The 16,521-nt window shown below is 44.6% G+C and overlaps 1 protein-coding gene across 1 annotated transcript in view; it reads right to left on the bottom strand.

Moving 5' to 3' along the window:
• The window catches only part of PROX1 (prospero homeobox 1), a 52,363-nt gene that overhangs the window by 19,179 nt on the left and 16,663 nt on the right, over positions 1-16,521 (bottom strand). The window contains exons 4-5 of the mRNA XM_021682557.2: positions 16,094-16,201; positions 9,690-9,884 (exon numbers count right to left, since the gene is read on the bottom strand). Of these exons, the coding sequence (XP_021538232.2) occupies positions 9,690-9,884; positions 16,094-16,201 (303 nt within the window). The remainder of the gene's footprint in view (positions 1-9,689; positions 9,885-16,093; positions 16,202-16,521) is intronic.

The following is a 16,521-nucleotide window of genomic DNA, read 5'->3' as shown; positions in this document are numbered from 1 at the left end:
GTGAGAGAGGTACAACCACCAAACTATAGTGTGGCTGCCCATGGCTGGAATTCTGTCCCGTGGTCTGGTAAATGCAACTATCCCTCGGGAAGACACAGTCATGCCAGAAACGCATTACAGAAGGGCAGCGAAAATGATCAGGGGCAGCCCACTTACTGTATGAGATTAGACTTTTAAAAAGGATTAGAGCCCCTTAATCTGGAGAGATGAAGATTAAGAGGGAGGAATGATCAAAGTCTATAAAATCAGAAAGGAAATGGAGAATATGGTCACAGTCCTGTTCACAAATCCCAGGATATTATAACAAGGGAGATCCCTTTGGAGTTCCAGGGAAATCACTTTAAGAGCCATAAAAAGAAGATGCAATTTTCACAGCAGGTAATAAATTTAGAGAATTATTATCTTGAGGAGTGGTATACTCTGAGAATGCAGTTAGGTTTAAAAAAAGGTTTAAATAAACCCATGGGTGATAAAACCATAATGAGCTAATGACGAAAGGTTGGGAATGTTCTGGGGACATCCTGAGTCTTTCGAAAATGATTCCATCAATGACAGGTACCAGTCTCTCCCGGCCGGAGGGCTGGGTAGCCAACTGATCTGACCACCTCTCCCTTCACTCTCCCAGCCAGATCGTTCCTAAGATTCGGAATGGGGCTCAGGGACTGGAGAGTGTTCGGGCCTGGTACCGTACGACAACTCATTCCTCACCGGGAGTTTTCTTTATTCCTTACCGGTGTCTCTGTCCTAGATCTGACCGTTGATTCCCATAAAAATATGAACTTAATCCTTAAAACGAAAAATCTCTGTTTTACTCAAAGATAGAGACATTTCAAACATCTTATGTTGCAGTGGTTGGGAGATAAAAAACTGGTTAAACTCTCCACTGGGGAAGCTACTCATAGTATGGTAACACAGACCAATTAGCTCAAATTTAAGGGGAAATTAAACATCCCAATTATGGAGCACCCATCACAGCCCAAGATACTAAACTCTAAAATTTACTGCAGTTAATGGAGAAACCAGCACACCTTAACAAAAGCTGTGGTTCTGTGAAATACACAGAATAAAACTTAAGGGAAACGTTTCAGCTCCTTTCCCAAAGAGCCAAGTGCTAATCACTTTAAATATCTAATAATAGGTCATTGTTGGGGGCTGGGGAGGTTAGGGCCGCAGAAGGAGGCAGGGGACTTTGGTAGGGGGTAGAGTGGAGATGAAGATTCCATTCATAGAAAAAGAACCTTCAGATGACCATAACATGCACAGCGAAGCATGAAGAATCTTTTCTGTACTCACATTTTAGACTGCTTTCTGAAAATTGGTAAAATGTGGCAATGTGTAGAAAGCAAATAAACGAGCCAAGGAGAGGAAAGAAGTGGCATGGAGGAGAAAGGCATCCGTCCAGTAAGCAGTATCTAATAACTCCTCATCCCAGCCCGATCTACCGTCATACACTGGGAGCAATCCCCTGGTATCTGTGCAAACCGCAGGTTTGAAAGTGTTAGCCCTCATGATGGGGAGCTGTTCAAAGTCACTCTCCATCTGGGGAACGGAGAAGTAGGAAGGTGGCAAGGGGTGGGGATGGGTTAAGGCATAGAGTCACCCTGCTTCTCATTGTAGACCTCAGAGTGATTTGGGCAAGAAAACTGGGACATCTGGAGTTCAGAAGTCGAGGAAAATGGGGAAGAACCGGGAAGATGAATACACGATCATCAGCGACACAAAAGAACGGAGCAGAAAGAAGCCTGGGCTTGGGCACTTGCGTCTGGCAAGGAGGCCAGCAGCAGGGCTAATGAAGCATTTGTGGTGTGGGATGTTTGCCAGCGCAACAAAGAAGATGTGCTTGGGCTCTGCAGATGTGCCAGGGCCCCCAGAGCAAAATAATGACATAATCACCATCAGTGTCACAGACCAGACTGTACACAAGGTGACAGGGGAGGGGGGGTGCTGTAACACACACACAGGGAGGACTCGCCACGGCCCACGGCGGCGGCTGCCCCGAGGCCTGGCAGGCAGGCAGAACTACCTAGCCTAGCTGTCTCTAGCTGGATCTTCGATCCCAGGGCGGGGGGAGGCTTGTCCCCACCGCCGGTGGAGGTATCTCATCCGACCCAAGTTCCTCCCGAGGAGGAGGCAGCAGCAATCTGAAAAGCTTACGAGACCTTCAGACTGGCAGAAAAAAAAAAAAAAAAAAAAAGGCTGAATAAAGAGAAGCAAGGCGGAAATGGAAGAAGGGAGCTTTGAGACAAACTCCCTCTGTCTTCTGCCAAGTTCTGTGCTCAGACTTTTCTCGAACCGGGCCCTGGCTATCCCACCTGAGGTATCAATATGATCACGGATGTCCATGTTTCCGGCTGTAAAGGGAAGACAAGAAAAATCTGGGGGCACCTGCGGGGGGCCGGGGGTCACGCATGGCACCCCCCCCTTGGCGCAAGGGCACGGGTAGCAGGCAGGCGGGAGGAAGCGGCCCCCACCCATCTGAAACCAGGTCTGTCGGAGGGCTCGGCACCTGCCGCGGCTCCCGCCCGCTAAGGTGGGTGTGTTAGTACAGCTGGCTGGCTTCTAAGTGACTTCTGTCAGTTTGAAAGTGAAAGTCTGTTTGAGGAGCTGCAAGAACAACAGCCCAGAGCCCGGAAGAAGAGCTTGCAGCACAAAGGACTGAGACTACACTCGTGCCCCTTTTCACTGCTTCTGATGAAAGATTCATAAGAAGAACTTTAATTTTTCATGACCCCCCCTTTTTGGTATGACTATATTAGTTGTGTCAACTCCCATACACAGGTTCTCTTTAAAGACCAAAAAAGGTCTGTGGTGAAAGTTGTTCAAGGAGGCTACAGGGACAGAATCACTTCTAGCCATCGTGATGGGTCCCTTCATCCGGGAGCAGCTGCTCTGAGAGACCCAGAGATTTCCTTGAGATATGGTTCCCTTCAGCCTCGATGTCACTGTGCACCCGACAGGGATCTTAAACCTTTCTAATGTGCCCGTTCAACCGCTCTTTGGAAGAACAATTATATTTGTTTTTCTTGGCTTCACCCTATTTAACAGGAACAGAAGTATAATAATCATTAATGGCCCTCCTCCTTTACTTCTCAAATAGCTGTCTCCACATTGCATCTTTCAGTTTGTGTCTCAGCCAAAAGCAGGGGCTGGGGGACACACAGATTGCATGGTTTTGTGTCATGTTACCAAATAGCCCTGAAGATTGGCTTAAGGCAATCACTGAAGGTGACACAATATTTTTAAACGAGAATGATCTACTTTCAAGAACCAAAGTCCTATGCCTCACCAAAAAGTGTTTGCAAAAAAAGACTTACTCTTGCAAATTTATACTGAGACACTTAAGAGAAATGAGTGAACGAGCACTAAATTTTCTGCCCTGCGGCTGAAAAGGAACCAAACGATTACAGTGAAATCAAATCCGGGAGTGGTTAGGAGGCCAAGGAAATTTGATTTAAAATATTATCGGCCACGTGAAAAGGGATCGCCAACTTTTGAACAAGCTTTAGGTGGCTAAATGAGTTTGTTTCATCTAGACGAAATAAACAGGCTCGTTTTCAAAAGGCTGTCAGAACTTCTCCAGACATTTGAGCCAGGATGGGCCGAACACAATGCTAACATCCCCCCGAAAGCTCCAACCACCACCAGCGGCTCTCTGCAGAGAACTTGCTCCCTTTCTCCTATTGATAACCCTTTGTGGGACGAAGAAAAAGAGCAGAGGCAAGGAGAACTGAATGTCAGACAATGGACATCACTCCACACAGTCTCTGAACTTCCCTCATCTCTGAAGGACAATTAATTATGAAGGCCTTAGGGGTAGGTCGTAGCAAGGGAAAACCCACTGCCATCCCAGCATCACGGCTGCCACCTCTGTGTTTGCTAAATGGCTTCTCCTGTTGGGGTACAGCCACCAAGAGAGCCAATAGATCATGGGGGGGGGGCAGGGAGGGAGGAAAGCAAAAGATTTTTTTTGTGTGTGCGTCTGCCCTTGTATAATTCTATTCTCACTGTGAACTCATCCATACACAAAACACAAGGACAATTTTTTTTTTTTTTTTTAAAGAGAGAAAAGCCACAGGGTAGGTTGCAGCAGAAACGGCCTCTCAGTGGTGTGTTAAAAAGGATGGTCTTTTCACCAAATCATTTCATAGAGGCAAAACAGACTAACACAAAGAGTCGAGACTTTTTCTCCGACATTAAATGGAGTAACTGATAAGGTCAGACATATGATACCTAAAGACATGAATCTGTGAACTCTTGAAGTCAAAGGGCCTCTCTGTGCTGAGGAACAATCTTTCAAAGGAAATAGATCATAGAACTCCACTGAATCCGCTTTAAACTTTATGAAGCAGGAGGAGAAAAAGCTCTAAGTAGGGAAGCTTGACAGAAGAGCCTTGAACTATTTTCTGAAGGAAAGATGAGACCCTCCCTAGGCTGCCACAAAACATTTTTTTTTTTCTAAAGGCTTCTCTGAACTTTGATATGTGCCAAGACACTGCCATTGAAAGCTGTATAATTATGTGCTATAGCCACTGTAGAAAATGCTTTGTTCACCCCAACAAAGGACAATAAGCAAAGTAAAGCGACGTTACACTGTATCTTTTTCTTTAAGAATGTTGAGAAAGGTCATGGAATGCTATAACTAATAAAGCTGTTGAGTAAGGAGGTTTTAAAGCTGATCTTACTGTGCTTGAATGTAACCCAATGACAAAAAAGACACAGGGAGCTAAAAATGCAAGGACATTACCAAATAGATGGTAAATCAATGGGCCCGCTTCATTATACTGATCAACACCTTGAATCCCTAAAGGATGGTGGGGCAAAAATGAGGCTCCGTGCATGCACAGTCCTGCCTCTGCCCCCCATCCCCCCCCCCCCCCCGCCCCCACCCTTTCCAGCCCACCTCGAAGCCGGCCTCTTTACACTTCTCTCCCTCATACTTCAGGACATCATTCTGCACAGGAATAGGTTCCCAGACAGCCATGTGTGTACATATATTTAGAGAACATTCATTTAGTCTCTTAAAAGATCAGTTTGGCTTGTCAGTGGGGGGACTGGCAGGGGAAGAAATGGTAAGAGTCTCTTTCCCTCCTCGCCGCCCACCAAGGGTGTGTGTCATGTGATCACTCAAATGGCTCAGCAGCTCGGAGGCCCAAAGACTGCAACGGCAGTAAAAGGGTTTCACTCATGTGCCAGTTTCCCAAATGATCACTCATATTTAAGTATCTATTTGGAGAGGAGGGAAGCGCTTCCTAAATCCACCTGTCCTTATTTTTCTTTAAAGCGGTGACAATGTGAATGAAAGATTTCCAAATACATTAAGTCTTCTTCAACGTGGGTTGTGTGGGAAGCGGGAGGGTTGGGGGGGGGGGCAGGCGGGCTGGAGAGAATGTGTTCAGCACGTGTATTTCAGTGTCTGCGGTGGGGATGGGGGGCGAGGGGTGCTGCGTTTTGATTTTCTCTTTCAACAGTGCAGAAGTGGGTCTGCAGAACTACCCTTCTTGCGGGCCATGTGACGCCTGGAAAAGAGTTGAGCCACAGGCTCTGTGATGGAGCATCTGCTCAGTGGGATGTCAGTGCCTTAGGAGATAGTCTGTACGAGTCCGCTAATCGATGAGTCAAGTTCCCCATTCTGTTTCTTTCTCAGCCTCCCCTCCCCACACCTGGCTCTTGAGGGAGGGCAGTGGGGGCTGGGCACTCTTACAGGGCACGGGGACCCTGCCTGCTGATAAATGGCTACCACTCGTAGGCCTGGGAGGGATGCTGGCTGAGCACCGAGGGGCAAAAGCCACCTCCTCTCTTGGTACTGGAGAAGGAGAGGGAGCACACAGGGCAGCCTTGGAAACTGACAGCCATCATTACCTTCCTTCCTGTCACAGTTGTGAGGGAAACAAAAAAGTAATAAAATCCAACTCAACTCCTCTGCCCCTAAAGTCAGAAGTATCAGTATGATTTAAAAACTGGGAAGGGATCCCAACCCTTCTTCCCCTCCCCATAAAAAAATGCTGGAACCTCTTCAAAGGGAAGTGAGAATGAAGCATGGAAATATATACCATAACACCTGGAAAGACAAATTTATTGTTGCCAATCTCATTAAACGTGAGAAGTAGGAGTGAAAGATGCAGCCTGTAATTAAACACCCCTCTCCTGCACACCTTCGCACACTCACCTTCAGAAGCCAGATGCCCCACCCCGTGTGAGGTGGCCAACTTTTTTTCCTCCAGCACAGATTGACGGTGGCGTGCGGGCCCCTCCCCCGTCTGGGTCTTCTCCCCCTTCCCCTGGGTCTTCTCAAGCTCTCACCACACTAAGTCTGAGTGCTGTGCCAAGAATCTTGGCCATTGTGTAAACTGATACAAAAGGCAGAACAAGCCCTCCTGTCACTTAGAAGGTCCTGACTCATAAAGGCCAGGAAACGCGGGGTCCAGAGGAGGAGAGAGATTCAAGCCACTCCCTCCTCGCTAGTGATAAACCTTCCCCATCTGCTTTATTTTCCTGTAGGCCAGGGGTCAGCAACCACTCTGGCCTTGAGAGCCATGAGCAGCAGGGGCTGGAGGGGGGTGGGGCTAAGCAGTGACAGAGGTGCCACCAGGAAGCTTATGACAGAGGCAGAGACAGACAGAGCAGAAAGCTGAAAAAAAGACAAGCAGCAGAAGAGAAAGAAGGAAGGAAGGAAAGCGTTAGCTTCATTCTCTCTTTCCCTGGTTCTACCTGTTCCCACCAGTTTAGAATTACTTAAAAAATAGTAGAAAGCTTTAGGCAGACTAAACTTTTTCTTCTATTAACACCCACAGCATTATTATTGCTCACACTAAATAAGTTAATACGGGTAAAACACTTAGAAGAGTGCCCAGGACTGTATAGGACAGCCAATAAACGTTAGCTATTTTGTTACTGTTGCAAACAACTGATTGAGAAATTTAAAAATGCCATCAATAAGCTGTTTTATTATCTGACCAGCTAATACTCAATTGGGTGAATATATAGTCCTTTAAACTGACTGGATCTTTGGGCAACATGTAGCCATAACTTCAAAACCTCTCTACCATGCTTCATCCCTGTTTAAAAATTAGAAAAAAAACCCAAAAACCCCAAGGTGTACAGTTCTCTACTTGGCCATCCTCTTCACTTGCTCCTATCATACTACAGATTCACTTTACTTGATCTTAAGAGGAGAAGCCTAAATACAAAAGTCAAGCAGGACACACAGTATCAGCTGAGATATTCAGCTCGAGGTGCCGGGTCTACTCGTGGCTTGTGGGCCACGGCCCGCAGTGGTCAAGCTACACTGATAAGACCAGTGGCTTTTTAAGCATCTCACTTAAGCACTGACCTCCATGCACAAAGGCACAGAAAAGAAGGGATCATTTTATCTGAAGCTTCTGCGCCCAACTGGGAGGCGAAATGAAAAGCTATTTAGTGATTGTCTGGGGCGGAGGGCATGCATGTATGCGTATGTGCATATGTGTGAGTGGAGGGAACAGCCCAGAATCCATGTTCCTGCTTTATGTCTTACCACATTTCCAGAAGGATCCTAGGTTTTTTACTGAAGAAGGAAAAGACCCAGAATAGACCAATAACTTGTCTGAAGTCACATGAGAAGTGACAAAACTGCTCCCCAGGCCCCATACTCCTTGCACTGAAGCAGTCTTAAAATAGACACTGCAGATAAAGGAGAGGTGTCCTGGCTGGAAGTGGATATGATTCACAAAGAGAGAAATATCAGATGTTAATCATATTAAAGGAGGATTTAGATGATGCTAAATGGAGCAGCTTGTTGGGTACCTCTTGGTGCCAGCCATCCCTGCTTGTGTCATTTTGGCCCTTGTGCTGTGAGCAGGGGATTAAATTCCAACCAGGTAAGGTTTAAGAACCCTAAAACTCCTAATGTGCACCGTAAGGATTTGTTCTCTCGAGAATATTACACAGCCAGAAATGCAGAACTCATCGAGTGAATCTTGGGCAATTCTTTTAGGAAGCTTGACGCACGCCGCCAAACAAATATTTGCCGTTATCAGCTCTAAAGAGTTCACTAGTACACAGTTGAATTCTCTCCGGGTAAAGTTTAGAGCAACAGACTTATCAGAAAGGGGGAGAAAAAGAAATGAAAGTCTTCATAAGATTTCTTTAAAATGGCTAGCCATAATCCTGTTCTCCAGCTCTAGGGGAAATTCTGCTAGAGAGTTCTGTCAGGACGGTAAACCAGTGCTGTCTTATAACAGACTTTAAACACAGAGACTTTATAATGGTGAAGCAAAACAAGAAGGATCCCCACTTTTAATGTGTTCAAACAGCCAAAGAGAAACTTGGCTCATAACACCTTTGGCAAGAAACACATATTCGTCTTGGATAACAAAGAGAAATTGGCTTGCAGTAGAACCGTTCAAACTTTTAAGGGAAAACCATGACCTCCCCATGGCTAAGTTTCCACCTTCGGTGCTTGACCAGCCACCATCACTGATCTGCGCTGCCAAAAAAAGTGGAAGAATGGCCCCAAAAGGAATGGGCAGGTCCCTTTCATTGAGAAGTATAGACCAAGATGTCCTTCTCTTCCTTTGAAGTTGCCAACTTCCTGGGTGTTTCTGGGTGCCTATCTACATGAGGAAAGCATGAGTATTAACATAAGGTCCCCTGTAGGAGCAGATGGGGGGAAAAGAACATTCCTATCCTCAAGATAACACAAGAAAAGGACTAACGTGGTCAAGCTACCCACCACCTGTCTACACTCACCACCAGGGGTTCAGCCTGCAGAACCCTGCCACATTCTCACCTCTAACTATTGTTGCCTCATCCAGCAGGGCTCAGCAAAATGCCTTTGTGAGGACTGGGAGATTCGCTAGTGTTGTCTTATACAGTCATCACGTTGCAATGAAAAATGTTTGCTGAGGCACAGCATTAGCCAGTAAAGAAACGCCTTACTCATAGCCACGCATCTTTCATTGTTCTGTAGCTATTGCTTCCTGGGAATCGTCTATACTGCTTTGTGTGTATCTAGAATATGCATGTTGTAGATATACGTGTGTGTGTGTGTGAGGGTGTGTGTGAGGGTGTATGAACAAATCGCGGCATGCTTGTGAAGCTACACATATGCAAGATAAACATCCTAGGCTCTCCCCGCAAAAGAACAAAAACAGAAACAAAACCATAAAAATATGTTGATGGCTCTCTTACAATACGTACTTAGTAAACTCTCATACCATTTCTTCCATAAAGGAAATAAATGCTGATTAAAGTAGAAACCACGGCATCACTCCCCCATCCACCTTTCTAGACTTTTTTAGAAAGCAACTTTTGCAGCGATCATTGCACATAGCCTATGTCAGCTAATCAACATGCCAGAACCTAAGTAGCAAAAAGGCCTGTTAGAGTGGGGACCTCTTCTCTGGAAAGGGAGTCACTGTGTGTGGGTTCCTTTTCTCTGAATTCTCCAGTTCCCTTTTCTGTGGCCCATGGGTCTTCAGGCAAGCAGCAGAGCTGCGGAATGGGAAAGGACGTAGGAGTGGGTCAGTCCCCCGTGACTCTTCCCATAGAGTGGGGGCTCCTCCTTGCTGCTCTACCTCTTACCCTATTGCGCGGGATGCTCGTGTGAGATAACAAGACTAAAACAGATTTGGGGACATTGGTAAAGAAAATAAATTTTTTTTTTAAAAAAAGAAAAGGGAGAGGACCAAACAACAAAGATGAGTTCCTACCTCAAAGTCATTTGCTTTATTGTAGTGCATGTTCAGAGCCCTGTACAGCTCACAGTCTCTGGTTATAGACAGCTCTTCGGTACTGGTGACTCCATCGTTGATGGCTTGACGCGCGTACTTCTCCATCTGAATGTAGTAAAACTCACGGAAATTGCTAAACCACTTGATGAGCTGAGAGGTAATGCATCTGTTGAACTGTCAAATTTAAATGTTGGAAAGGATAAGAACATGGCCATTTTCTTCATTTATTCTTTAAGCATTTGAAGTCTTTTTAAAGTTCTTCTCTCCTCCTTACTTGGACAGAGTATGTTTTTGATTCCACCAAAATGGTGGCAAGAGGGGTAAAAGCAGTAATACATTTATAAGAGATTATAAAACCTATCAGCAATGGAAATCACTTCCCAACCCTCCACATTTCAAATGGAAAACTCACATTCTAAATCTGATTTTCCTTAAGAAGCTGAATATCTCATTCTAAACACCGTTCTTCATCTTTCAATGGAAAAAACGGCATTTGTATACTTCTTTATGGAAATGCATTCAAGCCACAGAGTGCTGGGAAGAGTTGTTACTTTCAGGTACAGCTTCCCCTGCTTTTCAAAAGTCCACGTTCCACCATTTTGCTTTTATGAAAAGACCTACATTGGCACCTGGTTTCACTAACTGAAAGAGATCCCAAGAGGATATTTGCTTTTCAGAAACAAAGCGACAAGGGAAAATAGTGTTCAGCATTTGCTTTGCAGCGAGCCATTAGGGAGGGAGCATGCTCCCCGAGCAGCAAGAGTGGCCCAACCAAGCTCCTTCCCCAGGAACCAGGCTCAACATCTCAGCATCATGCCGCCATGGCTTTGCACTGTGTCTGTGAGCATCTGTGCTTTATCTTGATTTATTTTGTGCATCTGTTATCGAGATGTGTCCTAGGGTATCAGAAAAGTCTAAGAGAGGTTATTTTTTCAGGTCTGGGAATGCTCAACACTTTTTCCATATAAATTGACGGTAATTGCTTCTTCGCTTTCTGCCATTTCGGCTTATGACAGGTTTCACAGGAACCCTTCTACTTTTGGATAGCAGGCAAAACCTGCACCAGAGAGGGTGAGCCACGCGACTTCACCACTAGCATGATTTCCTTTTTTTTTTTTTTTAATGAGAATTTGTGTCATCACATGGCGGCCTCGTGCAATGCTGAAAAACAGCTTTCACACAGAAGGGGAGGAATCTGGCATTTGCTTATTTTTTGGTAATGGGTGATCCCCATGGCCATCCAGCTGTGACTCCACTTTCTGTTTGCACACGGTACTCACATCTGTCTGGCCAGGCTGCTGTGCCTCTTCGTACACTTCCTACAGCCAGCATTGGGTAAGACCCACGCCCCTTTCTGTTGGAGTCGATGCTGTTTGGAAGGTGTGGTTAAGACAGAGTACACAGACGGCCTAGACAGAAACTTTATTACATTTTTTTTTTAAATGCCAAGTTACCATAACATGATTAGGCTTTAAAACTTTGTTTACCAAGGTTTCCTGATGACCTTTTAAATGAAGATGTCTTCCTGGATTCACTGCAAATGATACCATTCTTATTGACAGTCCTCTGTTTGCGGTAAAGGACAGATGCATCTCAACTTGCCAAGTCAAAACCAATAAATCCATAGCTTTATATCAGGCGGGCTGACAGACAACCCCCTGCCTTTTGTCATCACAGGTATTCCCTTCCCTGGGCCCCCAGAAAAAGATGTACATTCATCAAAAATCAACAAAGACCACTTATCAAACACTGGCCATGAGAACATCCAGACTCCCAACAAGATGACAGCTAAAGTGTGTATTGGGGCTGTAATTACTACACAGAAAGTTGTTTCCATACTAGCAAAGATAATAAATGAATGAAAATTTATGGCAGAGAATGGACGGAACAAGGAAACAGAAGCAGGGAGACTGGTGTTTCTCCCAAAAGGCCAACTTGCATCATAATTGCCATGGAGTTGCAAGGGCCCTTACAGATAATTGACCAGAAAATGATTAAGTCATCAGCAAATCGCTTCTGCTTGCAAGAGTTCAAACATGTACTTAACCTATCCAAGAATTATATTTTCACTCTGTGTGTCTGCTCTGTCTCTATTCAGCCTTGCGGGGAACCCGATTAAAAAGACAACTGAAGGACCCCCGTTATCTGATCTTCTGGTTGCCGATTTCAATAGAACTTAAACCCATTACGATTTGCTGAACTTGGAGTTCTTTCCATTTTATCTCAGCAGTAAAATACACTGTCCAAATTTCCAGACACTGAGATAAGGACTACAGGCCCCCGTGACGGCTTACTGTTCCTTTTTAATTCTTTTAGAATAAGAAACAAAACATTACAAAATGATAGCAGGCTGTGCACTGGGGAATGAAAATTGCTTTGACATGGAGATTAGGCTTCTGCATTGTTACAAGACATTGTCTCCTATGGACAAGAGTACTGTAGAGGAAAAAAATAGAAGGGTATTTTTTTTTTCTAGAATGGTCATGAATGACCTAATGGGGGAGGACAAAAAAGTAAGTGCACTTGCCATTATTTAGGAATGGGACATAAAGGGAGATTTAAAGCTTATTGTTACAGAATGGAAATACCAGAGAGAAAGAATGGGCAAAAACAACAGACTCCCCCGACATAAGACAAGCGAAATGACCAGCACAACAGCTTGGAGAACTGGGTTTCCCTCCACCAGAAGTGCACCGAAATTTGTTGTTTTTAGTTGCTGGCAAAAGCAGAGGCAGGCCCCCCCCCTCTTTTCCAGATATTCACGCTGGGGGAGAAAAAGTGTTAAACTTTAAAGAGTTAATTTCCCCCCGTTCTGTAGTGGCTTACAAGAAAAGGATCAATTGTTCTATAAAGGAAAGCTCTGTAGTGTGTTAATGTGTTACTGCAAAAACTAATCGCTACAATAAAGAGGCTGTGTTTCCACAGTGTGTGAGTCTCTGTGACTTTGATTAATGCTTCCCACGGGACATCTCAGCCTCAATATGGGCTGAAGAAACTTCCTAAATATTCAATGAGCATGGTCAAAAGATGTATAAAACAAATCAATCTGACACCTTAATCTGGCTAGGCAGCAGTTGACTCAAGGGGTGGAGGGAATGAGATACATCATTTAACACTGCCGGCTTGAAAAGCTGTGAGCGTCTGTTCTTCAAAGCTAAAATGACACTGAATCTGTTGTAGTTAGTGGTCTAAGAGTTATTAGTTGATACATTAAAATCAGCACCCAGTAGTGCACAGGAAGATGGTGGGGCCCCATTGATCCTTGGCATGTCTTGCCCATTTGCCCCCTTGCTCTTCTCAAAGGATTTTGTCTGGCTAAATGTCGTGGTGAGGGGATGGAGTTGGACTCTGTGAGAACGTGGGACTTTGTTTAGATTCTTACTCTAGGAATGAAACCAAGTCAGCCCTGGTCTCATCCTTCGTATAGATCATCGCTGGACAGCTCTCACCAAGCCAGCATCTGAATCCTGCGAGTTTCCCCCCCCACCTCTTTCTTTCCAGAGTAATTTAAAAGCATTCACCTCCTGCCCAAATGGAAGTCACTTGTGGAGAGGGAAGCGCTCTATCCCTCCCTAAGGAAAAATGCAAGGCAGCGTGTATCACCTGCCTGGGCTCACCTTCTGGGGCCGATTAGATGAATGCAGCCACAGTCAAGTATAGGCTTGTGTTACTGCGACAAGTCTTACTTGGTCCACAGACATATGAACATGTCTTTCTCAAGACAGGTGATGCAGGCTGTCACTTCTTATAAACTCCTAAGGTCCTTCCCCTAATTTCTAAGGATCTCTTAATTCTGTAGTGGTTTTCTCGAATCTACACTGAAATAAAATTTGGGGTAGCATATTCATATGTAGAGAAACATCTAGTTATTTCCATCTTGCAAATAAGTATCCACATTTATATATCTATATCTAGAAATAAGTATGAGTGTGTGTATATATATATATATATACCCACTGTATATATGTATATATGTATATATATATATTTGTAACATACATATAAATATACATGTGTATGAGCATATGCATCACCAGCATTCAAATTCTGGATTTTCCTTACTATTAAAAAGTCCAAGCATGCTCTGCTATTGTTTCCTACAAAGTTTCTGGAACACCGTGCCTGGACTATCCTTCCCTTTTCTATGCATGCCTTTCCAATTTCATCAGCATAAGCTCAGGGAATACAAATTCATTTATTAGTAGCCAAAGAAAAAACATAATTAGCAAAGTTAAAAATGTATAATTCATTCCAAAAATAAAAGAGAAATGACCTTTGGTGATTTTCTGCTATGCATTATATGCCCTACTGTTTCCCCTCCATTAGAGTGGATAATTGGGAATTAACCAGACTCACGTATACTTTAACAGCCTTCTCTCCCAGTATGGATAGAGTATGGATAGAATCTATAATCTGAATATTAGTGCTTTTTTAAAATAAAATATTCGTCCCGGTATTTAATTGTTGTTTACATAGTGATTATTTGCAAAGCTGAATTACTAGATGTATTCTAAAGGGAGAGGAACAATTTCTTGTCAGTTTCCACTGCCCAGTGTTTATAAAGATTACAGATTAACAATCTCCCCTACCCGTGCCCTTCTCCCCCAGCCCACGAACGTGTCTAACATTTACAGCTACTTTTGGATGGTGTTGCGGGCTCGGCATGGCTCCTGCTTCCCACCCTCCGTGTGGCTGCATTTCAGTGGTAGGTGAGAGATCCCTATGGATGCAGTTTGTAAAGCTCTATGGCCTCCTTCTGATGAAAAGCACTATCTAAATAATATAAGGTATTGTCTTTATTATATCACAACAGTGCAGATCACTGCACTAAGAGGAGTGGAGGAGGTAAAATGGGCACCTAGATACACACACACACACACACACATACACACGTACATGGTAACACTTTCTCCCTCTCCTCCATGTCCTCCCTTCCTCCTGGAACTAGGGTGTTGAGAGGACCACTCCTCACCCCCGAAAGAACTCTGCCAGGTTCCATTAGGCTCCAGAAGCTATCCAGACTTCAACCAGTTGACAAATTCCCTCCCTGGTGTCTGTTTCGGATGGTCCCCCAAGAAGTCCAAACCCTCTTCCTGGCCTACTGTGTCACTCAGCCTTTTCTGTGCTTTAATGATCCTCAACCAACCTCTCAAGTTACTGCCTCTCTGGGCCTTCCCATCCTGCCCAGTCTGTTGGCCCTGAGCGGGGAGAAAACATGCCTTCCACTTAAGGAGCTCAGCCAGGGAAGGAGGAAGATAAAAGGCTGAAGTTGATACACAATTCAAAAGCAAACAGGAGGGAAAACAGAACTTTTCTTATAAGGCCAAATAAAACATCAGTGAAGGAAACGAAAATGAGTTGGCCTGCAAAAGGGGGCCAACACAGCCCCTGGGCCATGGGGCACGAAATACTCTGCGTGGAGGGAGCGGGGCAGAAGCAAAGCCTGTTTTGGCAGCTCCTGAGTTCTCAGTGGCAGGAATAAGAACTTGTACATATGGGGGTGGGCAGTGGAGGGTGGGGGGGGAAAGCACCCAACCCTAATAAACTAATCTCAGCTAATGTAATGTTTATCAAGTTCCTTGGATAATGATACCATGCATGTGATTATCATCATCAAAACCCAATCTATGTTTTAAAAAGTTGCAGATGATTAACACAACATCAAGTTGTTGCAAACAATTACTTAAAACCCACACACAGACATAGACGCGCACACACACATCCACACGCACACAGAACCAGGAGGTCCCCATATTCTGTAGAATGAGGGAGGCTGCAGCTGTAGGCCGACAGCTTTCATATCCTCATTTGAATAATGTGTCCTGAATCTGTCACTTTATTCATTCTCCTTATGCTCAGTGTACTCTACATCAACAACAAATTAAGTTGTAAATAAGAGACAATCATCACTTTTGTTTTTAAGCAGCTACTGCATAGAGAATTTCAATGTACGCTCCTTTCGACAGAGGGGGGAAAAAGAGGTGCTAGAGTTTGCTTTCATAAGCACAAATATGGGGAAACCAACAGAAACAAAAACAGAAACAGTTTACTGTTGCTGAAGGGAGGGGGAAAAAAAATTCTCTAAAGCACACCCATCCAGGACCGGCTGAAATTTCTTCCAAGAAGTTACTAAGACATATAAAGCCAGAGGCTAAGTTTCCCTGATCACACTGGAAACCCATGTGACTTGATACCAGTCTCCTGGTCTTAAGGGGTATCTTTGCTTGGCACGGCTTCCAACAAAAACACAAGTGCATTGCATCAGTTATAACACAGGTGTATTCATGGATTGATTTCACACTCATCTCCACCAACTTCCAAGAGTTCGAATCACGACCACATGCACAGAAATTGAAAAGCGACTGATTGAAAAATGTCCTTACCTTCACATCGGAGAAGTAGGTCTTCAGCATATTTGAGCTGGGGTAACGAGTATAAAAGAACATGAGCTTTGCTTTTTTCAAGTGATTGGGTGACAATCCTTCCTGCATGTAGGAGGCATTTGGTTAAGGAAAACAATGTCCTTAAACACACGCACCCACCACCCACTCCCCGAAAGAACCTGGAGGCCCATCAAGCAGCCGGGGAAATTCTAGAAGGTAAATGGCACCGGCCACGGAATCCATCACTACGTTGCTGCCCCTTGCTCAAAGTGACCATGGCTTGTCAGAAACTGCCAAGTATAATGGTGAGGATGCACAATGTGGCTGCAGATTCTTGGCGGCTCTGTGGGGAGGATGGCAAAACATTCCCCCTGTTCGAGGTCCTTATGCTACCTATACGTTCACTTGTTGCTAAGGAGACAAATGCA

The sequence above is a fragment of the Neomonachus schauinslandi genome, chromosome 6 (assembly GCF_002201575.2).
Source record: "Neomonachus schauinslandi chromosome 6, ASM220157v2, whole genome shotgun sequence".
Lineage (NCBI taxonomy): Eukaryota > Metazoa > Chordata > Mammalia > Carnivora > Phocidae > Neomonachus > Neomonachus schauinslandi.
Note: the sequence above shows the minus strand (reverse complement) of the source record. Positions and strands in the feature narration are given on the sequence as shown.